Consider the following 26,816-nt stretch of genomic DNA (forward strand, 5'->3'; position numbering starts at 1 on the left):
TATTAATAGTGCCTGCCTTATAAGATTATGTGCATTCTTAGGCAATGCTAGAGAACTTAGCATAGCCTAGCACTTAGGAAGCATTTATAAAGAAGGAAAATTGATGTTTCCCTCTATCTTTCTAGGTTCTCCTCACTCCCCACCATAATAAAAGATTAATGGGAGCAAAACAAACAGAAGTTTAATAACCCCGGGGTGGGGTGTGGTGCAGTCAGTTAAGCATCTGACTCTTGGTTTTGGCTCAGGTCTGATCCCATGGTTGTGGGATAGAGCCCTCCATTGGGCTCCATGCTCAGCAGAGTCTGCTTGAGATTTTCTCTCCCTCTCTATCTGCTCCTCCAGCTGTATTCTCTCTCTCTCTCTCTCTTTAAAATAAGTAAATAAAACTTAAAAAAAAAAAGAAATTTAATAATCTGTATACCTCCTGTATACATGGGAGAGACTCAGAAAAACAGTAACTCCCTGAAATGGCCCAAGCCACTACCTTAAATGCCATTTCCAGCTAAAGACAAAAGAAAGATGTTGGGGGTGGGGGTGGGGTGCAATTATGGGAGGTAACCAGGACTGTGCAGTAAACAAGGCTGAGGTTGTGAAGCACATTGAAGTCATTGCCTTCTCCTTTGATAAGAGTTTCTATAAATTTAGTCTTCCTTCTCTTTCTGTGTAGAGAGGGAGACACCCTTACAAATGGAGATTTCCCTTATAAATGTAAATGTCCCTTACAAAAGGGTAACTTCTATTTGGTCTTCAGAGCTTCTCCCATGTCTGCAGTTTCTTAATAGTCAGCTCAAGATAATCCTTATACCAAAAAAGCATATTTGGGGTAGCAAATTCTCCCCTTCACATTCAAAAATATGTTACTTATTAAATGGAAGAGAGAAGAGTGTCTGATAAGGGGATTTTCCTAGATGCCAAGACTGTCTCTTTGGGAAATTATTACCTTATTTCGAGCTGTATAGAAATCCTTTTCTGAAACTTTAAGCATAGAATGGGTCCTTGGACTAGATGACTCACAGGATAGCTTCCTACCCTGAGACCCCATTATTATGAGCATTTAATGCATACGAATCCTTTAGGATAAATAGTTCAATACTTATTCTCCCAAAATAGCAATAGCCTGACTCTCCTGGGTAAGCACTGTGTAGGATGAGGGACCAGCATGGTGGCATGGAGCCCAGTGGACCTCATTTATGTTCTAGTGTTAGTACCTATTAGCTTTGTAACCATCCTGAGGCAAGTCACCTAACCTCGCTGAGCCTCAGTATCCACAACTATAAAATGAAGGTTAAAAGAATATCTTGCTTAAAGAACTGGAATGAGGATGTAACAAGTTAGTCTGTGTTCTAGCATATGGTACTGGGTATCCAGTAAACAATCTTTCTGTTGGTTGCCATTTTCATTTTTCAGCTAGGTGTGATTAAATACGGGCTGACAGTGTGTTCTCTGCCCCCAAGCAGCAGAAATATCTCCTGCCTTGCCTTTGTGCTACCACAAAGTTGATGTAAGATTTTGGATTGCACCCAGATGTGCTAATATAAAGGCCTAACATAAAATACTTTGGTTAGAAACTGTTTGGGCTCATCCACAGAGCAGTTACAAAGGTGTCTGGCTTCTAGTAAGGGTCAGAGAGGGGGGGCAATGCAAATGATTTTGTGGCTGGCTTTACTTAAGGAAGAATTTGAGAGTTTTGTGCTAACAGCGTAGGTACGCCTTTCTGCAGCTGTCTCTTCCCCTCTTTGAGAGCTGTGGTGGCAAAGTCTTCTTAGCCTGACATGCTAAATTTAAAATTAGATTCACTTGTTTATTAAGTTTAGGAGTTTAGGGCCTTCTGGCTTCAGGCTCACCATGACTTTTGATTTTTGCTTTGGGGGGTTTCTAGAATCTTTGGGACTTGACCTAACACTTTGCCAGCATTGACTCATCACTGAACTCCACGCTCTTGTATTTTCCCGGTTGCCCAGATGGCTTGGCTCTGTGTTGTGGAGAATGTGATTAATTAAGGGCTTCAGGCAGAACCCACAAGTGCTTTTTAATTTTTCTTGTTGTTTGGTTCATTGCTCCCCTTATCTCATTATCCACATTTCTCCTCCAATCTCAAGAATGAATTTCCTCCTTCTAAAGCCCCGCCAGCCGCCACGTTGCCTGCACGCTGCTACCTGCTTGACTGCTTTGTGGTTTCTCTGTGAGGGGTTAAAACGTGAAGTCAACTCCTTTTCGAATCTAAAAGCTTTTCTGAAAATAGACGTGAACAAGTTAAGTGTCCTGGGAACTAGCCACAGCTCAGTAATTAATAATCTTTTTATCTGTATGAGTAAGGAAAATGTCTAGTAAGTATTGCTGATGTTCTCTACAAACAGTCCCTCCTTGTTAAGCAGAGTAGTCTAGTTTCCCCTGAATCAGGAGTGTCTGGACACCGAAGGGCAAAGATAGAACACGGCACCATAAGCACTGAGTGTAAAGGGCTTCCATTCAACAGATGTTTACAGAACAACCTGGCACATTCTAAACACTACACATGTCGTGTACTTCGTCCCTCAGAGCAATTACCCCAATACACCCACACCAGTACAAAAGAATAGACAAACGCAGAAAGTCACGGGGACTTAACCTACTTACTTGGTTCCAGTTGTGACCTGGGTCCAGATCCATACCTGCCAGACTCTAAAACTAGCACTCCAGTCCCTGGAAATGGGGCTTCTTCATCTAGATGCAAAGTTACATTGACTCATGTGATGCGGGTTGATGTTGACCCAGGGAGGAAGCCCTGCCATTCTGGTGGCATTGTAGTGACATCAGGCTGATGCATTAGGTGGGCAGTGAACCTGTCCAGACTCTGTAGGTCACAAGCTAGCAAAGCACAGAGAGAAAGGAGGATGTGTTAGAACACTGGAAGAGGTGTTAACTTCTCCCCAGTGTTTGTTCATAGATATCAGCATGGTCTGTCAGCGAACGTGGGCCTTTTGCAGGGTTAATTTACATTAACCAATTCCAGATTGGGCCACAAAATAACATCAAATCCTTGGAATGATTTTACAATCCTAAGAAGTATGGAGTTTTAGTGGGATACAAACTACATCAAAAACTAATGATGTAATGTATGGTGATTAACATAACATAATAAAATAAAATTTAAAAAAAAACTGGGAAGAAACAGAAAAAAATGAGAGGTCTCCTAAATACGGTCACTGAATGTATCTTGATTCAGGACTTGTGGAAGTTCTCTTAATTAGGAAAAACTGAGGGTTTGTATCAGAGAATCACAATCCCTGGATGCTTATTGGACTCTAAAAAGCACCAGTGCATCAGAGAGTAAGCTGACCACTAGCCAGAAGGCTAATGAGCAGGGATGTGGATTAAGCCCCTTTGCTTCCTTTTTCATTTTTCTGGAAAAGAAATTGACATACTGACTAAGTACACAGACTTTGGGGTCAGACGCCTAGGTTTTAAATTTCAGCTTTGACACTTACCACCTATGTGTCCTGGGCACTCTGCTTAAACTTTCTGTAACTGTCTGCTTTTGTATCAAAATACGGTTTATAATTGAATCTATTTCACAAGGTAGTTGTCAGTACTAAATGAGTAACTCAGTGTTGTATAAACTTTGCTTTTGCCTTCATCCCTTTGATCCTGGCCTTTTGACACATTTTATAAATGTTCCCACTAAAAATAGAGAAAAAGAAAGGAAAACTCAAGTACTTTGTGTTTTCGGTTGGTTTTTTGTTTTGTTTTTTGGTGGGTTTTGTTTTGTTAGTAATGTTAGTAAAAGGACAGGTAAAACTATTGCTCTGAAATTGGGTGAGTACTTTGATTTTTCATTTATTTTCCTTCTGGTATGACTGTGAATTGGCTGTGCTTTAATTATAGGATCTTTTAAAGACATGACAACTCTACTGCAGCCAGTTTTTGCTGACTGTCTACTCGATGCCCAGCGGGGCTTTGCTGTAGAGGGTGGGGAAGTGAGAGGAGGGGGAGGTGGGGCTGAGGCAAACTCAGTCACCTCTTCCACATTCTCTTTGCGTTGTCATTTGGCACTGTGCCAGATGCTGTGGGCGCCACAAAGACTTACAAGTTTCATCACTCTTGCAGTTGATAATCTGGAATAAAGACAACCCATGTGCCCACAGAAAGTTAACTGAGAACTTTAGAGTTTGAGAGACAACATGAGAACACAAAAGACTCATGGGCTAGAAAGGGTCTAAGAGATTGCTTTGTCCCATTCTGTCATTGATGATTTAATGTGGCCTGGGATTAAACACCAAATCAATGCTCAGATAGTAAACGTGCATGGCTGATGGGCGGATCAAAGCATGACTGTTGTGAATGGCTGACTGACTAAACTAGGAAGTCTTCCTGGAAGAGGCTGACATTGAATTGTGTCTTAAAGGATATGTAGGAGCTGGAAAGGGAAAAAAAAGAAGGTAATTTGTTAATATTTAGGGATCCCAACTTATTTGGGGAGTACATTTACAGTAAGGTATCGATTTTGTTGTTCTTTAGTGTGGCATTTTAAAAGGAGATCTTGTGAGGCGATTCTCAAGAACAGTCTGTCTGACTCTGGGCCACATGAAGGCTGAGAGAACACAAGGGGGATTCAGGAAGGAAGGCTGAAGAGGAGGCTGCAGGTGATTTAACACGAGGGTAAACAGAAAGCTGTTCATCACTACTGGAGATGGTATAAGAAAGATGAATATTTTAGTTTGAGGGATTTAAACATTGTAAAAAAAAAAAAAAAAACATTTCAACATTCCCAGCACTCTCACTTTAACCAGTTACTAAATCTTAGTTGCTCTTCTGATTATCCTTTGACTTCACTCACCTGTGTGTCTCTATTGCCCCAGGCTAACCCATGCACCTTCTCCTCCTGTCCACACAGATGATAGCAGGTGACCACTGACCACTTCACCATATGCATTCTTGTCCTGTTCTCCAAACCACTCTGTGTACCCTGAACAATCTTTAGTGCACACGAATCAGCATCTGGCAGCTTTCTTCTTAAAACTTTTCAAATGTTTACTATTATTCTTAAAACCATTTCTAAACTTTTTAACGTGGCCTACCTGGCCGTGTATCAGCTGGGCCTTCCCTTCCCTAGCCTCACTACATGTCCCCTTGCCTGGGCTCTTTCTGTTTCATCCATATGGCCTGTACCTTCTCTCATCTTGGGAACTTCCCGTAGGCTATTCCCTCCAATAGGAGTATGGTTCCCGCCGCCCTCTTTACTGCTCTGCATCCAGAGATCCCTTCTTCAGGGGAGATTTTCCTGGCCCCCATTATAGGTCCCAGAGAGACCATGCTTTTTACTGTCACTTGCAATTATTTAATGTCATCTTTCTAAGAGACAACTTGGGGTACAAAATTAGGCAAGGAGTTGTGAAACTTATATTCTGGCAGTTGGAGAAAGATAATAAATGAACACAATAAATAAATTCCATGTGAAGTGATAAGCGGTATAGATAAAAGAGAAAGTAGATACAGGGTAAGGAGGATCAGGAATATGTTAGATGAGTCTACAGCCATGACCACCGTGAATGCATCCGATCTCGTCTGATCTCAGAAGCTAAGCAGGGTTGGGCCCGGTTAGTACCTGGAGGGGAGGAATGCTTGATGAGGCAGGTGGGTTGCAATATGGAGATATGATATCTCCATATCATATGCAAATTACTCAAGAAGTAGAATAGTGTTAATTGTAAAAAGTAAAACTATAATGCTATTAACAATATAAAACCTGGCATGGAATGGTAAGTTCCCAATAGATGTTTATCAAGGAGACTAATGGGCAGTTTTATCATTTTTATTATACTCACTCAAAATTCTAAGGCTGGTTCAGTCACTGATTAAATGCAGATCCTCCCCTGACTGTGGGCAAATCAAGGCTCACACCAGTGTTGTCTAATCCTCCTCTTAAACCTCCCTTGGTGAGAGGGAATTCCTCTTGCTTCTATTTCCTGTCTCCGGTGAGAACCCAACAGGGTCCAACAGAGCTAATTAATTATCCTGTCATGAGGGCAGAGGCACTTCTGGCAGTGATTTCTGAGGGGGCCCAAGGATTGAGAATCTAATGACAAAAATAAAACCACTCTGTTACAGAGAGTTGGCATGAGGAGAGATCTGGTATCTTAATTCATGGATCCCTCTGTCCTTCTGTGTCTTTGTCTCTATCTCTCACACACATATTCATATTCTCTCCCTCTCTGTCTCTGTCTCTCTTCCTGTCTTCTCTTCTGAAAAAACCAACAGCTTGGCTCCTGGGCAGCTTAGCTTTAAATTGGAAAATGCAGCCTAGCTTGGCAGAACAACAGAATCACAGACTCCCCACTGCTCAGAACAACTTGTGACATACATCCCTGCAGGAGAGACCATAAAGGGCTGTCTAATATCCTGGAAACACCACACCCCAAAATGCCTTTCCTGTGCAGCTTCTTTAGAATTCTAGTCTGGGGGGGAGGGTGCATTTCCTCTCTTCTCCAGAAAGTTCTCACCTTGGACTTGATCTTCTGCTTCTTTTCTCCCCACTTAATTAGTGATGCCATCGCTCGGATCATTGGAAACCACTGTGGCCCTGGAGATGTGAACCAGAACATAATTCAAAGAGGAATGTTGAAGAACCAATGACTAGGAAGTCTGAAAGGGCACTCTGGTCCCTCTGACCCTAATATTTAACAAATTCCTTTCTAGGCCACTACAGAGAGGCTCGCATACAGACAGGGGCTCCTATCTCCCTCTCCTCCCTGTTCATCTGAGAAGTTCAAAAACTGGATTGAAGCCGGCTCTCGCATGATTCTAATCCCATCTCAACTAGAAGACAGTGGTCTCTACTAGGTCTTCCTAATTCCAACGGTCACCTGCCACTGTCCATCTCACATCCTATAAGCCAAAGGGTATGTGAAGACTCTAAAATCTTTAGCTTGGCATCCAGCAACCCAGCCCCAATCTTCTAGCTATGCCCAGGGCTATTTTCTTGGTGCCTCCTGTGTGCTGGCCATATTTGTTTAACCATAATTCCATACCATGGTATGGTTTGAGCTGTTCTGCTCCATACTTTGCTCATCCTGAAGTCTGGAAATACATCTCCTAGGCCTGTTCATAACTTACCTATCTTCACAGACACACTGCAAATATCCTCCATGGAAACAATTTCTCCTTCCTATGAATTCTCATCATCTACATTTTTAATAGACTCTGATTTTGTCTGCATTTATACTCTTACGAGGTTGTGAGCTACCTTCTGTCAATGACTGACTCATATTTACATCATCCAAAGCCTAAGGCCTTGTAGTTGGTAGGTACTTACTAAAGCCTATTGATGGGTGAATGGCCAAAATGACACCTTCTTCTCAATGCCTATCTTCAAAATAGTTCATTAAAAGGCATTATGCTACTAGGAATACCGGAGTTTTTCTAAAATATGGCCCATTTTAGAATAGACTTTAACCTAGTACCAGTTCATCTTAAAACTTATCAATGGGCATTTTTCACTGGAAGAGTGAAAAGGTCTATCGTGAGAGACCATAATAAAACAATTCTTTACCTTTAGCATAGTCAATCCTATAACATAGACCAGGATGACAACATCATTATCAATTTTGTTATGGATAACTGCAGTTACATTTGAAATTATATTTGAAATTTTATAACCGGAGCCAGATGTAAGAGAATACAAATACTTAAGTTTAAGAATCACATTCAGGGGCACCTGAGTGGCTCAGTTGGTTAAGTGACTGCCTTTGGCTCAGGTCATGATCCTGGAGTCCCAGGATGGAGTCCCACATTGGGCTCCCTGCTCAGCAGAGAGTCTGCTTCTCCCTCTGACCCTCCACCCTCTCATGTTCTCTCTCTCTTTCTCTCTCATTCTTTCTCAAATAAATAAAATCTTAAAAAGAAGAATCACATTCACTACTTTTCAGTTAAGAACAATTGCAACATATTCTCCACCTGTTTTTCCCCAGACTTTAAGCTGAGCAAACTTTTCCTGGAACTTTCCTGATGTCCAAGCCCATGTGCGTGCGTGCATGTGTGTGTGTGTGTGTGTGTGTGTGTGTGTGTGTGTCCCTGTGTGCATACTTCTTGTCTTTGCTCCAGGGCTTCAGAGTTTCAGTTTAACTGAGCATCAAATGTCATTTCCTTCCAACCTTTGATTTTATTGAAGGAAACATTAACTCACTACTTCATAATTAAGAAAAGCTCTTTATGCCCTGCTACTTTCTTCAGCTATGTTTTTTTTTTTTCTGGTGGAAAATTAGCAATAGCAACAATTTTATAAGAAATGAGAACACCCTGCTTGTCTGGGCATTGTTTTCCTATTAAGCAGTTCTCCTGGTGGTGGCCCATAAGGCGATTCAGCGTACCCCTTCCCATCAACCATTTAGACATCAGTATGCTCTCTGCTTTCCTCCCAACTGCTTCGAGTCACCTGCTGAGCTCTGTGCTTGACATCGTCCTTGTGCTCCTTGTTATTTTTAAAAGCCTAGTCTCTAACAGATGACTCGCTTCTAGGTGGACTTTGGCTCTCTCTTTTTCCAATTTAACTTTTAACTTTTGTTTTATTTAATTAAGGAATACACCTTTTAAAGCAGCAGTCTAGAGTGATTTTTATTTTCAAGTGATTTTTTTTTATTTTATTATGTTAATCACCATACATTACATCATTAGTTTTTGATGTAGTGTTCCATGATTCATTGTTTGCGTGTAACATCCAGTGCTCAGTGTATGGAGCATTGATTTTTTTTTTTAAACAATCAAAGACTCAGAAGTAGAATTCAATGGAATAATTTCCCCCTTTCCATTTTACATGTTGAGATGTTTTCTTGTTTATATTTTGATTTCCAGGACCTCAAAAACACTTTATTTTTCATCGTTATTTGGGTATAAGTATAGTGGGTCTTAGCTAGTTGGAGTAGGTAAAAGGGATTGACCCAAGACTAGGTCTTGCCTTATGGGCCACCACCAGGAGAACTGCTTAATAGGAAAACAATGCCCAGAAGTCTGCTAAGATGATATTGTTAAATTCATGCAAAACCTAGAAAGGATTGACCAGACCTAGTTAGGACGAGGAGCTAAAGAACTGATCCAGGGCAGATGTGAAATCAAACATGGGAGCTGGGCAGCTTAGGCACATGGTTTGTGTCAGCATTTACCGTGTAGCCGTGTGCCATGCACGGTACAAGGTACTAAGGTTACAGTGTTGAGCAAGACCAACAAACATGGCCATGGCCACTTGGAGCAGAACTGACCAACAGTCTAGAGAAGGGACAGACATTAAAAAATTACCCAATAAATACTACAAAGGAGTATGAGGAAAGTACATAATAGAACTGAACCCATCAGGGCAGTTAAGGAAACTTTCCCATTGAAAATGGCATTTAATTGCAGATCTGAAGGAGGGGCAGACATTTACTAGGCAAATATGGAAGAAGGAAGAGTGCTCTGTGGGGCATTGCGCGAGAAGACCCAGAGGTGAGAAAGAGCTTGGCATGTGGCAGAAAAGGAGTGACTGGAGTATAGAAAGGCCAGGGGTAGGCACAGAGTGGAGATTGTCACAAAATGAGACTGGAGAGGTTTGACAGAATCAAAACGCTAGAGCAAGCTCAGACATTAGCCAGGCAAACGGCTTCAGTTGTGAGAGGTCCAGCAGCAGAGACCCTACATGTCCAGTGATACTCTGGTGACAAGGGGCAGTGGCTGTCTTGCAGACTATCCATTCAGGCATATGGCTGAAGTGTGAACCAGGCATACTGGAAGATTCAGAGGGCCCACCAAGATAAATGGGGTAACTGGGTCACTGAATGAGGTCCAGGAAGGAATGCTGGCCTGGAGAGAGACTGAAGTACTAGGAGGGTGATTCATCAGATTTAAGTAGTAGGGACAAAGCTGACGACTGGTCATATGGACCAGGCGATGTAGTATGGGAGCCCTGAGGGCACCTGGAATTATTCCTGGGTCTGAAAAGTCACTCAAGAACAATGTGGGGGCCAAGGTATCCTTGTAAGGCCCCTGAGTTGTGTTGTAAAGGTTTGACTCCAGTCTAGATTTCCCTGGTTTGTGGGTTTTATGCTCTTTGTATCTCCCTGCCTTAGTATGGGCTAGTTCAAGGGCTGGACTGTGGATCTAGCTGTGAGACACCGTGCAGGGAAGAGACTGAAGGAAAAAGAGAGTGCCAAAACCACTCTCCTATTATGTAGGGCCTTTACATCGTCATTCCTCACAAGCTTTGAAAAGCATCTCTAAAATTGAACAGAGTAAAGAATTTCTCTTGAAAGCCCAAGTAGTGCATTCCTAAATGACACACCATCTTATGATGAAATCTGTTTTGTGCTCACCTACAACCCATTCAGTTTGTTCCTATCCCTTCATGTCTTTGTCGCTCTAAAAAAAAAAAAAAAAGGACAGAGAAAGAATGAAAGAAAAAAAAAAAGAAATAGGTTTTCCAGCTTTGGGAAATTAAATGCAAACTGTGATCCTGGTTGGAGATAATGTACTGAATAGGAATGATCCAGAACAGTGAGGGGTAGTTCAGCGCCACCAAGGAAGTTAATGACTATTTGACATGTGTTAAAGATGAGCTGGATTGGGGGATTATGGCTCACCCTGAGTACTGCAGAATAAAATGAAATTCTCACAACTCATTGTTTCTGACCCCTTAATTTCTCCTCTTCTGCAACCTCCCTTACCTCTCATTAAGATTTGGGTTACATAGAAATAAGCCCTATTTTCCCCCTTTGTAGACAGACCTAATCTTACTTTAATCTTACCCAAACCTAATTTTGAGGAATTTCTAGAAAGTTCCACTATGTTCAATGTGGGAAAACTCATGTCAGAGATGCCTTTGACATGACCTGAGTTATGGGTTGTGCTGGCACATATTCTTGCTACTGTGGCCCCCTGATACCTGGGGAAAGCCTACTACTCAGTGGCCTAGAATCTCAATAAATATTTAGTATTCTGTAACAGGAAGAAAAAACCAATAATACTCTACAAGGAGTACTTCTCAGTGCCACTTGTGGTTCCTGGATGAGAAATGTTTTCATACCGGTTATTAATTAACCAACACTGAAGTCCCTCTACCTGCTGTCTGGCGAATTGGGAGTCTGTCTTGGTTGGTGGGAACAGAAAGTATTCTTAGGCATGTGTGAGCCTTGGTGATTATTTGCTCTAATCCCTCTGGATGGTTTCTCTTGGGCCTTGGGTACTTTCCATTCATGCTCATCAGAAGTCTGCTAAAGACTCAGAAGGGACCCTCTGCAGAACAACTGGCTCTCTTGCTGTATTGTCCTCTTCTCTGTATTTGGCCTTGTGAATTCCAGTTGCCAGGGCTCCCTCCCCAGTCTCATCTCTGTCTATTCAGGGAGACCACTGGCTACTCTTCTGGGTTCCCCTTCTCTACCACGGCCTGAAGACTCTCCAGGAAATAAGCAAAGGCAGTCATAGGGCTCACCTGTTTGTTCTCATCTTTTAGGGATCACTGCCCTTTGTTGCCCTAGGTCCAATGCCTTGAATACCATTGTCTATTTATTTTTGTCTGTATGTTTTAGTTGTCAGGCATGAAATCCAGTCTCAGTTGCTTTCTCTTAGCTGGAAGCAAAATCCCTCCAGAACTATTTTAAGGTTGTTTAAGCTTGTTTTCAACACTGCCTTTTTGAGATCCCACACCATATGGTAATAAGCAAAAAAAAAAAAAAAATTCCAAAATTCCCTCTGTTGGGTACTAAGCAGAAATAGGTTTATTCCCTTGGGCAAAACCGTGACCTCTATCCCAGGTGAAGCAAGTTGCTCACCAGCTCAAAAATTCTCATGTTCTAGGAGCTCTGCTTTCAAATCTCCTAAATTAGTGGTTCTCCCCCAGAGACCATCACTCCGCATACCCCTCTCCCCTCTTGAAAGGGATATCTGGCAATGTCTGTAAACCTTTTTAGTCGTCAATGGTTTGGGAAGGGGGTTGCTACTGTTGGCATCTCATGGCTAGAAGTCAGGGATGTAACTAAACATCTAACAATGCTCAGGACAGCCCTGCACAACAAAGAATTATCTGACCTACAATATCAATAGTGACGGGGTTCACAAACACTGTCCTAAATCATTGTGTCCTCAGAGTGAAGAATTCTTCGTTTCCTCAGAAGGGTCCCATTTTTGGTGTCCATATTGTTGTTGCCTATGTGAACTCCATTAATTCACATCATCCTAACTTTGATGGGAGCCATGACATTTTTAAGGAAAATTAGCTCAAAATGGTCTCTGTCAAAAGAGAAGGCTCTAGTTTCCCTAAAATAATAAGCTCCAGGCTACTGAGAATGACCACAGGCTGTGACTGTGGCCCCTGGCCACTGGCAATTTTAGATTCTCATCAAAGCTGGGCAGAAAGGCCCACTGAGTCATGGTGCCTATTTCTCAAGGACATTTTTGTCCTTTGCAGCTTCCTTGCCTGGTCAGCTGGAGCCAATTCTGCAAAACTTAAAAAGCAGTTTATCCCCATCCAGCTGTGACCATGTTCCATCACCATCCATTTTCAGAATCACTAAAACAGATACTCTGTAATCAGTAATTATTTTTGTATTTGTCCTGGGTTGATTAGGAATTGTAACACTTCTCATAAACAAGAGGAAATTACGTGGAAAAATCAGTGGAAACATATGAGAAGGCATTGATCCCTTCACTGGACAATTCTGATTTATAATATACTTAGCTGCCTAGAAATAGGAGCCCTGTCTGAATGTATTACCAGGAAACAGCGTTGTCTGTCAATATTCCTCTTTTTCCCTATGTTCCTATCTGATATGGAAATGGACCATGTTGTATTTCTTGTTCTTGAGGTACTCTGCTGGCAAGAATTTGTCATAATACGGAGTTACATGTACATACATTTTGGGAGCTCATCCTGGTTTTCATACATTTGACCTGGTGTTTGTTTTTAGTTTCTCAAACCTGTTAGGCTGATTCATATCTTTGGAAACTTTGCTCCTGCTCTTCCCTTTAGCTGAAATGCTTCTCTCATCCTCCTACGTTTATTTTAATCAACTTAAACAGCCATCTCTTCTAAGAAACCTTTCCTTAACTTTTTCTCAACTAGGGCTGGATTATTACTTTTGTGGACTCTAAGCAAGTTTCCTCTGGGGACCCCTTTCTCTATTTAAAAAAAAATTAAAATTTATATTTTACAATTGAATGGTATAAAACTGAATTTAATGATATATATATATATATTTTTCTGCCTAGCAGTCCATTTTCTGGTTTTAGAAGACATTAAAACCTTTGCATAGGCCCCTAAAAGTATTGTGGATCCTAGGTACTGTGTCTACTGTGCCTAATGTATAAAAGATTAATGTATATTATAACCAATGTATAAGAGATCCCTGACCCCAAGATTATTCATCTGTGCTGCCATTATCCCTCTTCTTTCTTTCTTTCTTTTTTTTTTTTTTTGAGAGGGAGAGCGAGACCTCACGTGTGTGAGTAGGGGAGGGGTGTCAAGGAGGGGCAGAAGGAGAGAGAATCTTAAGCAGGCTCCACACCCAGCGTGTAGCCCAATGTGGGGCTCGATCTGATAACCCTGAGAGCCAAAATCAAGATTAGGAGGCTTAACAGACTGTGCCACCCAGACACCCCTTTCTTATTTCCTTTTATGTTTGTACTTATATCCCATTGTTATATTTGTTCTTATGTTTGTTTTCTAGTGCCTTCTAGATAGCTGTCAGCCCCTTGAATATGGGGTATCTGACCAGTTCATTGCTTCTAGTTGTGCCTAATAGGATACCTGGCATGAATTAGGGACTCATGAATGAATGAATGAATGAATGAATGATATGTTCTGATATTTTGAAACTTTGGGCACCAAGAAACTCAAATTTACAACTCTGTACAAGAATCTTGGTGGCTGTTGTATGTGACACTCCTTCAAAAAGATTCTGATGACTTCTGCTTCAGAGAGTATGGAGTAAGATGTACTTTTCACTGTTCTTCTCACTAAAAACAACTGAAAATCTTAGATGTTATATGTAAAACAAACATAAGGAAACAGAGAGGTAGAAGGAAAAGGTAGACTGTCTAGGGACCTCAGCACGCAAGAAACAACCCAATGGTGAGTTCCCAGGATTTTCTTTTTGCCTCCTCTCTGACTGGATGTTGGAGAATCTGGCAACCCTGAGGACACCAATACTCAAAGACAAAATAGCCCTAAGCAAAGCTTTTGCCAAGGGGTCAAGAAAATGGCAGCCTAGGAAGACCAAAAACTTTTAGAAAACAACCCCTTGACTCCAGCCAAACACCAGAGAAAAAATTAAGTATCATCTCTACTGCTAGGTTGGTGAAGGCCAAGTGCAGATCCTGGACTTCTACCCTTAGGAGTCTGGGGGAGCCTCCTTATAGCCTGCTATTAGGGTCATGTCAGAGAAAACCAAGGGGGAGCCAGAACTTTATTTCATGCAGGGCAGTAATGAGTAGTCCCCCTAAGTCCCAGTATCAGGGGAGAACATGTGGGGAGCCTTGACTCTCATCCCTACCAGGCACCCCTACTTCCCCCTCACTGGGATGGTATCACAGAGAGCTAGTGGAAAGTCAGGAGTTTTATCACTACTCAGCAGCCACAAGGCCACCTTCCCACAGTGTCCAAGGAGGCCACATGGGGAGTTTTAAAGAAAGAGATACCTCTCCCCCTCCCAGCCAGGATATCAGTGGAGGCCTACTTGAGGCCCTGAATTCCATTTCTGTCTAGCAAAGGGGCCCCTCCCCAACCAGGTGTCACAGAAGACCAAGTAAAGAACCTGGACTTCCTCCTTCACATGGCAGTAACAAGGGGACATTCCCCATACCTACTGGAGGAGTATCAGAGGAAGTATGATAAAGTTTAAACAAGATCTTGAGCCTTCTAATGTAACAACCCAAGGTTTCAATAAAAAAACACCCTTCATACCAAGAACAGGGAAGATCTCAAATGGAATTAAGACCAAGAAACACCAATACCCAGATGACATAGATGCTAGAGTTATCTGACAAGAATTTTTAAGCAGTCATCATAAAAATTCTTCAATAAACAATTACAAACATGCTGAAGCAAATGAAAAAAAAAATCTCAGCAAAGAAATAGATAATGTAAAGAAAAAGCAAATGGAAATTTTAGAATTAAAAAGCACAACTAAAATTAAAAAAACTTAGTGGGTGGACTTAGCTCAACTCCATAATGAAGATGACAGGGGAAAGAATCAGTGAACTTGAAGATAGAATAGTAGAAAATACCTAATCTGAAAAACAGAGAAAATAGACTGAGGGGGAAAAAATTAGTCTCAGAGACATGATGGACTAAAACAAAAGATCTAATATTCATGTCATTGGAGTCCCAGGAAATGAGAGAGCATATTGAAAAGTATTCCAGGAATAATAGCTGAAAATTCTCCCGAACTTGGGGGAAAAAAACAAACACACAGATTCAAGTAGTGAGAAATCTCCAAGCAGAATAAACCTAAAGGAGTCTATGCCAAGACACATTGATAGTCAACATATCTGATAAGAGACTTGTATTCAGAAAATAAAAGAACTTTTATACCTTGAAAGTAATAAAATAAAAAACCCACTCTGGAAAACAGTATGGAGGTTCCTCAAAAAGTTGAAAATAGAGCTACCCTACAACCCAGCAATTGCATTACTGGGTATTTACCCCAAAGATACAAATGTAGTGATCCAAAGGGGTATGTGCACCCCAATGTTTATATCAGCAATGTCCACAATAGCCAAACTATGGAAAGAGGCAAGATGTCCATCAACAGATGAATGGATAAAGAAGATGTGGTATATATATACAATGGAATATTTTGCAGCCATAAAAAAAAACAACAAAATCTTGCCATTTGCAGCAACATGGATGGAACTAGAGGGTATTATGCTAAGCAAAATAAGTCAATCAGAGAAAGACATGTATCACATGATCTCACTGATAAGAGGAATTCTTAATCTCAGGAAACAAACTGAGGGTTGCTGGAGTGGTGGGGGGTGGGAGGGATGGGGTGGCTGGGTGATAGACATTGGGGAGGGTATGTGCTATGGTGAGCGCTGTGAATTGTGTAAGATTGATAAATCACAGACCTGTACCTCTGAAACAAATAATACATTATATGTTAAAAAAAAAAAAAAGAAGATAGTAGGAAGGGAAAAATGAAGGGGGGTAAATCAGAGGGGGAAAAGAACCATGAGAGACTATGGACTCTGAGAAACAAACTGAGGGCTCTAGAGGGGAGGCGGGGAGGGGGTGGGTTAGCCTGGTGATGGGTATTAAAGAGGGCATGTATTGAATGGAGTACTGGATGTTATATGCAAACAGTGAATCATGGAACACTACATCAAAAACTAATGATGTAATGTATGGTGATTAACATAACATAATAAAAAAAAAAAGATAAAAAACCCAATCAAAAAAACTGAAAGATTTGAATAGATGTTTCACAAAAGAAGATATAAGAATGGCTAATAAGCACATGAAATGATGCTCAATATCATTTGTTATTATGAAATGAAAACCACAATGAGATATCATCTCATAACCACTAGAGTGAGTATAATAAAAGAGATAGACAATAAAAATGTTAGGGTGTGGAGAAATGGGAATTCTCTTACAGTGCTGGTATCAATGTAAAATGACACAACCACTTTGGAAAATACTTCTGCAGTTCTCTTAAACATAATTTAGTGAATGACCCAGTAATTATACTCTTGGTATCTAACCATGAGAAATGAAAACATATGGCTACATAATACACAGATGTTCTTAGCATCATGACCCACAATATTGGACACTACCTAATATTGGATTCAGCAAAAATTAGAAACAACCTACATTTCCACCAATTGGTGAAGGTGCTATAGATAATACAGCGGAATACTATTCAGCAACAAAAAGGAAAAAATTACTGACATGTGCATCATGATGTGAATAAACCTCAAAAACATTGTGCTAAGTCAAAGAATCCAGGTCAAGAAACCATATATTGTATAATTCTATTTATTTGAATCCAGAAAAGGCAAAGAGAGACAGAAAGTAGATTAGTGGTTGACTTGGCTGGCGGAGTGGTAGAGTGATCAGGGAGGTGATGGTGAGGAAGAGGATTCTTTTTGGGGTGGGAAAAAGTGCTAAAATTGTTTTATGGTGACAGTTGCACAACTTGGTAAATTTACTAAAATAGCATTGAATTGTACACTTGAGATGGGTGAGTTATATGATATGTAAAGTATGCCTCAATATAGTCAGTGATGGGGTGCCTGGGTGGCTCAGTAATTAAGCATCTACCTTTGGCTCAGGTCATGATCCCAGGGTCTGGGATCGAGTCCCACATTGGGCTCCCAGCTCTGCGGGGAGCCTGCTTCTCCCTCTCCCACTCCCCCTGCTGTGTTCCCTCTCTTGCTGTGTCTCTCTCTGTCAAATAAATAAATAAAATCTTTAAAAAAAAGTATAGTCAGTGATTATATGTGTGTGTATATAAAATCTCTGTACACATGTAAAAAGCTAGGTTGTATTTTGGGCCAGAAGAGTGAAGATAGAGGAGAATTTTATATGATACCCCAAAGCTTGTCTTATATTCTCCATTTCATTGCTATTTTTAATTAATCATCTGGAGAAACCATCTAAAATACTAGGTGTCTGATGCCTTTGCTTTTTCTGGTGCCCATGCTTACTTTGAGGTGATTAAAAGTTAATTTCTTTTCAGATATATGGCACTGTATTTAGTTAGTACAAACAGAAAGACTCTAAGTCATAAACACTGATAAGTAAATTCTCAGATATTTGGGTTAAGTGAGGGTAAAATGTAAAGAAGTGGTTACCAGATCAGCTCAATGTGTACCTTACATACGGATTTTTTTCTAATTGTAAAAAAAAAAATTAATTCTTCCTAAATCCCCAAATGGAGAAAGAGATTTATTATGGGTATTATTTTATAACTGGTAATATCCTATTTTAATTGAAAAAATTAAGTTGCACTTTGAAAAAAGTCATTGGAATTTTGATCGGGATGGTGTTGAAGGTATAGATTGCTCTGGGGAACATAGACATTTTAACAGTGTTTATTCTTCCGATCCATGAGCATGGAATATTTTTCCATCTTTTTGTGTCTTCTTCAATTTCTTTCATGAGTGTTCTGTAGTTCCCAGAGTATAGATCCTTTATGTCTTTGGTTAGGTTTATTCCGAGGTATTATGGTTTTTGGTGCTATTGTAAATGGAATCGTTTCTCTAATTTCTCTTTCTACAGTTGCATTGTTAGTGTACAAGAAAGCAACTGATTTCTGTGCATTGATTTTGTACCCTGCCACATTACTGAATTGCTGTATGAGTTCTAGTAATTTGGGGGTGGAGTCTTTTGGATTTCCCACATAAAGTATCATGTCATCTGCGAAGAGAGAGAGTTTGACTTCTTCTTTGCCAATTTGAATACCTTTTATTTCTTTTTGTTGTCTGACTGCTGTTGCTAGGACTTCTAGTACTATGTTGAACAATAGTGGCAAGAGTGGGCATCCTTGTTGTGTTCCTGATGTTAAGGGAAAGGCTCTCAGCTTTCCCCCATTGAGGATGATATTTGCTGTGGGTTTTTCATAGATGGATTTTATGAACTTGAGGAATGTTCCCTCTATCCCTATACTCTGAAGAATTTTAATCAGGAAAGAATGCTGTATTTTGTCAAATGCTTTTTCTGCATCAATTGAGAGGACCGTATGGTTCTTCTCTCTCCTCTTATTAATGTGTTCTATCACACTGATTGATTTGCGAATGTTGAACCACCCTTGCATCCCAGGGATAAATCCCACTTGGTCATGGTAGATGATCCTTTTAATGTATTGTTGGATCCTATTAGCTAGGATTTTGTTGAGAATTTTGGAATCCATATTCATCAGGGATATTGGTCTGAAATTCTCCTTTTTGATGGGGTCTTTGCCTGGTTTGGGGATTAAGGTAATGTTGGCCTCATAGAATGAGTCTGGAAGCTTTCCTTCTGTTTCTATTTTTTGAAACAGCTTCAGGAGAATAGGTATTATTTCTTCTTTGAATGTTTGGTAGAATTCCCCATGGAATCCATCAGGCCCTGGACTCTTGTTTTTTGGGAGGTTTTTGATCACTGCTTCAATCTCATTACTGGTTATTGGCCTATTCAGGTTGTCAATTTCTTCCTGATTCGGTCTTGGTAGTTTATAGGTTTCCAGGAAGACATCCATTTCTTCCATGTTGCTCAATTTATTGGCATATAGTTGTTGATAATAATTTCTAATAATTGTTTCTATTTCCTTGGTGTTAGTCATGATCTCTCCCCTTTCATTCATAATTTTATTAATTTGGGTCCTCTCTTTTTTCTTTTGGATAAGTCTGGCCAGTGGTTTATCGATCTTATTAATTCTTTCAAAGACCCAGCTTCTAGTTTCGTTGATCTGATCTGTATTTCTGGTTTCTAATTCATTGATCTCTGCTCTAATCTTAATTATTTCTCTTCTAATGCATGGCTTAGACATTGTTTGTTGCTTTTTCTGTAGTTCTTTAAGGTGTAAAGTTAGTTGGTGAATTTGGGATTTTTCTATTTTTTGAGTGATGCTTGGATGGCTATGGTATTTCTCCCTTAGGACCACCTTTGCAGTATCCCTTAGGTTTTGGACTGATGTGTTTTCATTCTCATTGGTTTCCATGAATTGTTTAAGTGCTAGAACAAACAATCCTAAAATTTGTATGGAATCAGAAAAGACCCCGAATCACCAAGGAAATGTTGAAAAAGAAAAACAAAGCTGAGGGCATCACGTTGCCTGATTTCAAGCTATATTACAAAGCAGTGATCACCAAGACAGCATGGTACTGGCACAAAAACAGACATATAGACCAATGGAACAGAATAGAGAGCCCAGATATGGACCCTCAACTCTATGGTCAAATAGTCTTCGACAAAGCAGGAAAAAATATGCAATGGAAAAAAGACAGTCTCTTCAATAAATGGTGCTGGGAAAATTGGACAGCTATATACAGAAGAATGAAACTCGGCTATTCTCTAACACCATACACAAAAATAAACTCAAAATGGATGAAAGACCTCAATGTGAGACAAGAATCCATCAAAATCCTAGAGGAGAACATAGGCAGTAACCTCTTTGACATGGGCCACAGCAACTTCTTTCAAGGTACATCTCCAAAGGCTAGTGAAACAAAAGCAAAAATGAACTTTTGGGACTTCATCAAGATAAAAAGCTTTTGCACAGCAAAGGAAACAGTCAACAAAACAAAGAGGCAACCCACAGAATGGGAGAAGATATTTGCAAATGACACTACAGACAAAGCGCTGATTTCCAAGATCTATAAAGAGCTTCTCAAACTCAACACCCAAAAAACAAATAATCAAGTCAAAAAATGGGCAGAAGACATGAACAGACACTTCTCCAAAGAAGAGATACAAATGGCTAACAGACACATGAAAAAATGTTCATCATCATTAGCCATCAGGGAAATCCAAATCAAAACCACATTGAGATACCACCTTACACCAGTTGGAATGGCAAAAATTGACAAGGCAAGAAACAACAAATGTTGGAGAGGTTGTGGAGAAAGGGGAACCCTCTTACACTGTTGGTGGGAATGCAAGTTGGTAGCCACTTTGGAAAACAGTGTGGAGGTTCCTCAAAAAATAAAAAATAAAAAATATAACCCAGCAATTGCACTACTGGGTATTTACCCCAAAGACACAGATGTAGTGAAAAGAAGGGCCATATGCACCCCAATGTTCATAGCAGCAATGTCCGCAATAGCCAAACTGTGGAAAGAGCCAAGATGCCCTTCAACAGATGAATGGATAAAGAAGATGTGGTCCATATATACAATGGAATATTACTCAGCCATCAGAAAGGATGAATACCCAACTTTTACATCAACATGGATGGGACTGGAGGAGATTATGCTAAGTGAAATAAGTCAAGTAGAGAAAGTCAATTATCATATGGTTTCACTTACCGGTAGAACATAAGGAATAGCATGGAGGACATTAGGAGAAGGAAGGGAAAAATGAAGGTGGGGGGAATCGGAGGGAGAGACGAACCATGAGAGACTATGGACTCTAAGAGACAAACTGAGGGTTTTAGAGGGGAGGGGGTGGGGGGATGGGTTAGCCCGGTGATGGGTATTAAGGAGGGCACGTACTGCATGGAGCATTGGGTGTTATACGAAAACAATGAATCGTGGACCACTACATCAAAAACTAATGATGTATTGTATGGTGACTAACATAGCACAATAAAATTAAATTAAAAAGAAAAAATTAAGTTGCCTAAAACTTAAATAATTCAAATACTGTGATTGGTGTGGACTTAATACCATGCATAAATGTTAGGTTTCATCAGAAAATGTTTTAATCAAGTGAGAAATTGATATCTGAGAAAGAGAAGGAAATGTATTGTAAAGTTTCATTCTAGAAAAGGTAAAGAGGACTTAAAGCTAGAATTAAGTTAAAAACATTAATTCATGACCTTTAAGGAAAGTGCAGTTGGCCGTTTACATGGACTGGCAGTCTCTGTGTTTCTCTTAATACCACAGCCCGTAACAACTACGGGGAAGGACGACACGGAAACAGAACAGACAAAAAACAGTAACTATCAAGAGCAGATACTGGACACACATTAAGTATCGCTTTGGATAGAGAATAAAAGGTGTGTTGGAAATTCTTTTCCTCTGGCCTTGGAAGTTTTATAAAAGTCTAAAACCTCTACTTGGTTGTTTGGTTGATTTTGATTCTTCTTAAAATCTAATGCAGGAATATTTTTGGTTCAAAGTTGGACAGCTATTCTAACAAATACTTAAAATAATCTGCTGTTGCCTAGCTACTCCATTATTGTAAAATAAGAGATTTTATTATGGTGTCAATGTTTTGTGTTTGGGACACACACACACACACACACACACACACACAGCTGAGGGAACTCAGTGAGAGGGATCAGTGATGTATTAATCCAAAATAGTTAATAGCCATGTAGTCAAGGGAGCAAGGGCGAAGAGTAGGCAGGGAAAGAAGTCAGGGATTAGTGCCTCAATACTAAATGTCAGCTCCAAAGGCAGAGGCAAGGGCAGAAACAAAGCAAACAAAAGAATCAGGCGTAGACCGAGGAGATCCATGCAGGATGGACAACAAATGTGTTGTAGCAGAAACTGCCTTTTGTGGTATGAGGGCAGTCTCCTGGGATAAAGCACCATGCAGTTCCATGCGATTAGAATTCTGTCCCCTGTAGCTTTGTGCACGGGGGCTCCCTACCTGTCCTTTAGACTCTAAGACTGTTCATGCTACTATTTATATTTCTTTTCCCTAGAATGATGACTACTCTGACTTGACTGTACTCCAGATCACTATTTACCTTGTTTGTCCTCAGCTTGTTTATCTGGAGGGCAGCTGATATTTTTACATAAAGACCCAAGGGACTGCCTAACATGTGGTTCTTACACCATGTTACCCATCTCTATTTCAGCCTGGAGACAGTTGGAGACGGTGCAGCCTCACTACATGGTGTAAGAAATGGCTGTAGGAAACAACACTCAACGAAGTTATTCCATCATCCCATGTTTTATATTTGTTGAGGTATGTGTATTTTTTGCCTTTATGGACAAATTGGAATAATAGTAGTTTTGATGCTGAGAACTTGGATTATGTTGTAAAGTTATTTGACAAATTTTGATAGCACAGATACTGGTAAAGAATAAATTATGCAAAGTGTTCCTTGAATGGGAAGCCATAGAATGAGAAGGTTCATCTATGGGGTACAAAATAATTGTGTCTTATTATATTCTTTTTATTTTCAGTGGTGACTTGAATGTATAAACTATGAATGCAGCATTTTAATTAGATCTTTTTTTAAATAAATATCATTTTTCAGGAATCAACAAATTAGTTGGTTTACAGATGATGTTAGTTGATGGACTTTTGCCTTGCAGCCCAAATAAAGAAAAAGAAATCTTAAAATTGACTATTTCCACTGGGCATTTTTCTTTAGTGGGGTATTGAGAGCTTGTGTAACATGCAATTTCTTTTGGTCATGAATGATTTTGTTGAGTTGCTCCAAGTTTGTACCAACAAACACTTCTCCAGCATCTTCTTGGTTAAACTCCTTACACCCCTTCCCCACTGTACCTCACTCTCTATAATGTTTGCTATAGAGGAGACAAGAGCATGGAAATTTTAGGAAGTCTAGAATGATCTGATGCAAAAAAAGAAAAAGCTAGCTACTCCAGGTTGTCTCAAAATAAGATGTCCAAGGACCAGCTGTAGCGTATTCTTATGGGATCTTTTTGGCTGAGTGTGGAAGGAACCTGCATGTTGATCCACTTAATTACCTATGTGAAAACAGTCAACACTTGAGATAAACCACTAATTATATTAGTAAAAATGTGCTTTCAGTACAGGTGTGTTTAAACACCTCCCATGAATCAGTACAATATTTTATCTTCTACCTCTTGAAGTAAACTTAGCTATTGATATAGTCTGTTGGGTAATTTTGACTGTTCTGATTTTTGGCCAAATATGTTTGGCTGATCCTTGAGTTTCACTTTACAGAAATCCCTTGGTACTTTAGATGTACAAATATTACTTGATTTATTTTCTGGTGATATTTGTGAACCTGTTTGTATTGCAGAATTAGGTGGAAATAGGATATTAACTTGGGACAGAGATGTTAATATAAGTCAAGATACTTACAGACCCAAACTATATTGAATCTCTGAAAGGGTAAACAAAGAACTCATCTCTCAACAGAAACACATATTTCTTAATACTCTTCCTTAACTTGTTGTACCTAATACTCTTCCTTTAACTTCCTTTATTCTTGCTTCCAAGGCCAAGAATAACTCCATTCAGACAATAACTATACCTTACGTATATCATGGGTTCTAGTTACAATTGTTCATATTGAAAGTATAATGAGGGGGAAAGAGTCCTTTCTCATGTTGCTCATGGGGAGAAGGGGAGAAGGGCTGTGGCACCATGTCTGTCTTTCAATGTCAAAATCCTTTTTCTTTTGTTGTAAGAAAAATAATTTGTAAAGTAAGCTGGGCGAAATTAGAGAATAAGTCATCTGTCATTATCTGTATCTTCCTGGTAGCAATTTTATTTTAAATTTTCCTAAAAATCAAACAGGAACCAAACCTCAAAGTAAGAGGTTTAATTTATTGCTGGAAGGTATATCTCCGAAGATTTTCAGTCCTCTAATGTATGAACGATGAGCTGACTGGTAGAGCAAGCAGAAAGAGACATAGATCAGTCTTTCTCTGCCTTAACCTGGCACAAACATAAATATAAATCTAAAAATCTGGGAGAGGAAAGATAGTTTATTCTTTTTCTTGTTGTATTGTCATTCTTATTTTGCATGGAAGCTTAAGATACATCAGGTGCACAATTTAATGATTCAACACTTACAACACCTGGTGCTCATCACAAGTGCACTCCCTAATATTGCACTGTCTGTTAACTAACTGGAATTTAAATTAAAACATTAAAGAAAAAAAGGTACATCAGTGACTTCTCTCAGAAACAGGCAAGAGAAGGAAAAAGAGGAAGTATAGTAAAATAAACTAGAAATTGAGAGGGGAGGAGGTATATTTCAAGGTGGCTTTCATGATTCTGCTGTATTTCATCTGTCAAACACTGTCAAACACTGCAGTGTTCATTGCAGCATTGTTTACAACAGCCAGGATATGGTAACAACTCAAGTGTCCATTCATGGATGAATGGATAGAGAAATTGTGGAGTGGACACACAGTGGAATATTATTCAGTCATAAGGAATGAAATCTTGCAATATATGACCATATGGATGGAATTTAAGGGCATTATGCTAAGTGAAGTAAGTCAGAGAAGACAGATACTGTACAATCTCTCTTATATGTGGAATTAAAGAAAAAAAAACACCTAAGTTCATAGATACAGAGAACAGATTATTGGTTGGTGGGGGTGGGAATAATAGGTGAAGGGGCTCAAAAGGTAAAAAAAAAAGAGAGAGAGAAAAAAAATGGGTGGGGAAGGGCAGAGGGAAAGGGAGAGAGAGAATCCAAAGCAGGCTCCGCACCCAGTGGGGAGCCTGAGGCTGGGCTTGATCTCACCATGCTGAGATCATGACCTGAGCCGAAATCAAGAGTCGGACGCCTAACTGACTGAGCCACCCAGGCACCCCCAAACTCTTTTAATTAAGAAAGAAATTTTTAAATATTTCTTCTGAGATTGGGCAACAGAACTTTGAGTAAGATCCAGTTGGGGATGGAGGAACAAAACAAAACAAAAACACTTACTGTTTACCTATATTATGCCAGGTATTATAACAGGGATATCCAAAAACTTGGTCAAAAATAACTTGGTTAAAATATCAATTTGATCCATGAATATCTTTTTACTATTGCTTCTTAATTATGAAATAATTCAAACAGAGAAAATATAACAGATACCTCTGCACCCACCATCAAAACCAAATCTTAAGGGGCGCCTGGGTGGCTCAGTTGTTAAGCGTCTGCCTTCGGCTCAGGTCATGATCCCAGGGTCCTGGGATCGAGCCCCGCATCGGGCTCCCTGCTCCGCGGGAAGCCTGCTTCTCCCTCTCCCACTCCCCCTGCGTGTGTCCCCTCTCTCACTGTCTCTCTCTCTCTGTCAAATAAATAAATAAAAAATCTTTAAAAAAAAAAAATTTTGCCATAGGTGCTTCAAATATTTTTTCAAGGAAAATAAAATATTACAAATATGGTGGAAGCCCTCCTGTCCTGGACCTGGAAGGATCTGTATCTGTGAAGTTGGAGGCTTTATTCCCCTGCATGATTCTCATTCATATTTTCATATTTTTCCTACATGTCCACATATTCATAATTAATATCTTAGATTTTACATAAATGATACCATATTGAACTTTCCTTTTGCAATTTGCCTTTTCACTCAGCATTATGTTTCTGAAATTTACCCAGATTGGCAATCCATTCCTTTTAAATTGTTGCATTTTATCTCATTGTGTGAATACACCAGTGAGGGACAGTTTGCCTGATTTTTTGTTTTCTTCTTTTTTTTTTTTTTTATTTTTTTAAAGATTTTATTTATTTATTTGACAGAGAGATAGCGAGAGCAGGAACACAAGCAGGGGGAGTGGGAGAGGGAGAAGCAGGCTTCCTGCCGAGCAGGAAGCCCGATGTGGGACTCGATCCCAGGACCCTGGGATCATGACCTGAGCCGAAGGCAGACGGTTAACGACTGAGCCACCCAGGCGCCCAGATTTTTTGTTTTCTTAACACTTATTTTACTCTTGCAACTTTCTTTTGCAGAAAATGTCCTTTTTTCAATCTCCATGTCCACGTGTGCAAGAGCTTCCCTTGGATTGACACCTAGCAGTGGAATTGCTGGGGCATGATTACATTTTCCAGTTGTTGGCTTCAGTATAAGAACAATTTTGGCACTTTCATATCTGTTCCCTTGATGAAACTTTGTTAAACTCTTTGTTTTAGGAGTGTATCTGTATATTTCTTAGATTTTTTTTCAGATAGTTCTATCATCTGTAATTAATAGCAGATTTGTTTCTTCTTTTCTGATTATTATGACTTATAAGTAAAATCATATGGTATTTGTCTTTCTCTGACTCCTATTCTTTTAAAGCTTACTCTTCTTTTAAATATATAAACATAACAATAAGATTAACTAATAGCTCTTTGCTTCTCTTAAACTATGATGTTCTTAAGTCACTTTGAGATCTTGGGTGTCATTCTTGATTTTTATATCTTCCTTAATTTTTTTTCACTAATGTTTCAGTCCTGGCTCCTTTGAATTTACCCACATATTCATTTTCTTTGCTCACCATTCCTCCTTTTATTCCT

At 39.7% G+C, this 26,816-nt stretch overlaps 1 protein-coding gene across 6 annotated transcripts in view; it reads left to right on the forward strand.

Annotated features, from left to right (window-relative positions):
- The window catches only part of PLPPR1 (phospholipid phosphatase related 1), a 564,480-nt gene that overhangs the window by 427,722 nt on the left and 109,942 nt on the right, over positions 1 to 26,816 (forward strand). For all 6 annotated transcript variants that reach the window (XM_032418867.1, XM_032418868.1, XM_032418869.1 and 3 more), the window contains one exon: positions 22,452 to 22,561. In XM_032418867.1, the coding sequence (XP_032274758.1) occupies positions 22,499 to 22,561 (63 nt within the window). In that variant the 5' untranslated portion in view covers positions 22,452 to 22,498. The remainder of the gene's footprint in view (positions 1 to 22,451; positions 22,562 to 26,816) is intronic.

Source organism: Phoca vitulina, unplaced genomic scaffold, assembly GCF_004348235.1.
Source record: "Phoca vitulina isolate PV1807 unplaced genomic scaffold, GSC_HSeal_1.0 scaffold21, whole genome shotgun sequence".
Classification (NCBI taxonomy): domain Eukaryota; kingdom Metazoa; phylum Chordata; class Mammalia; order Carnivora; family Phocidae; genus Phoca; species Phoca vitulina.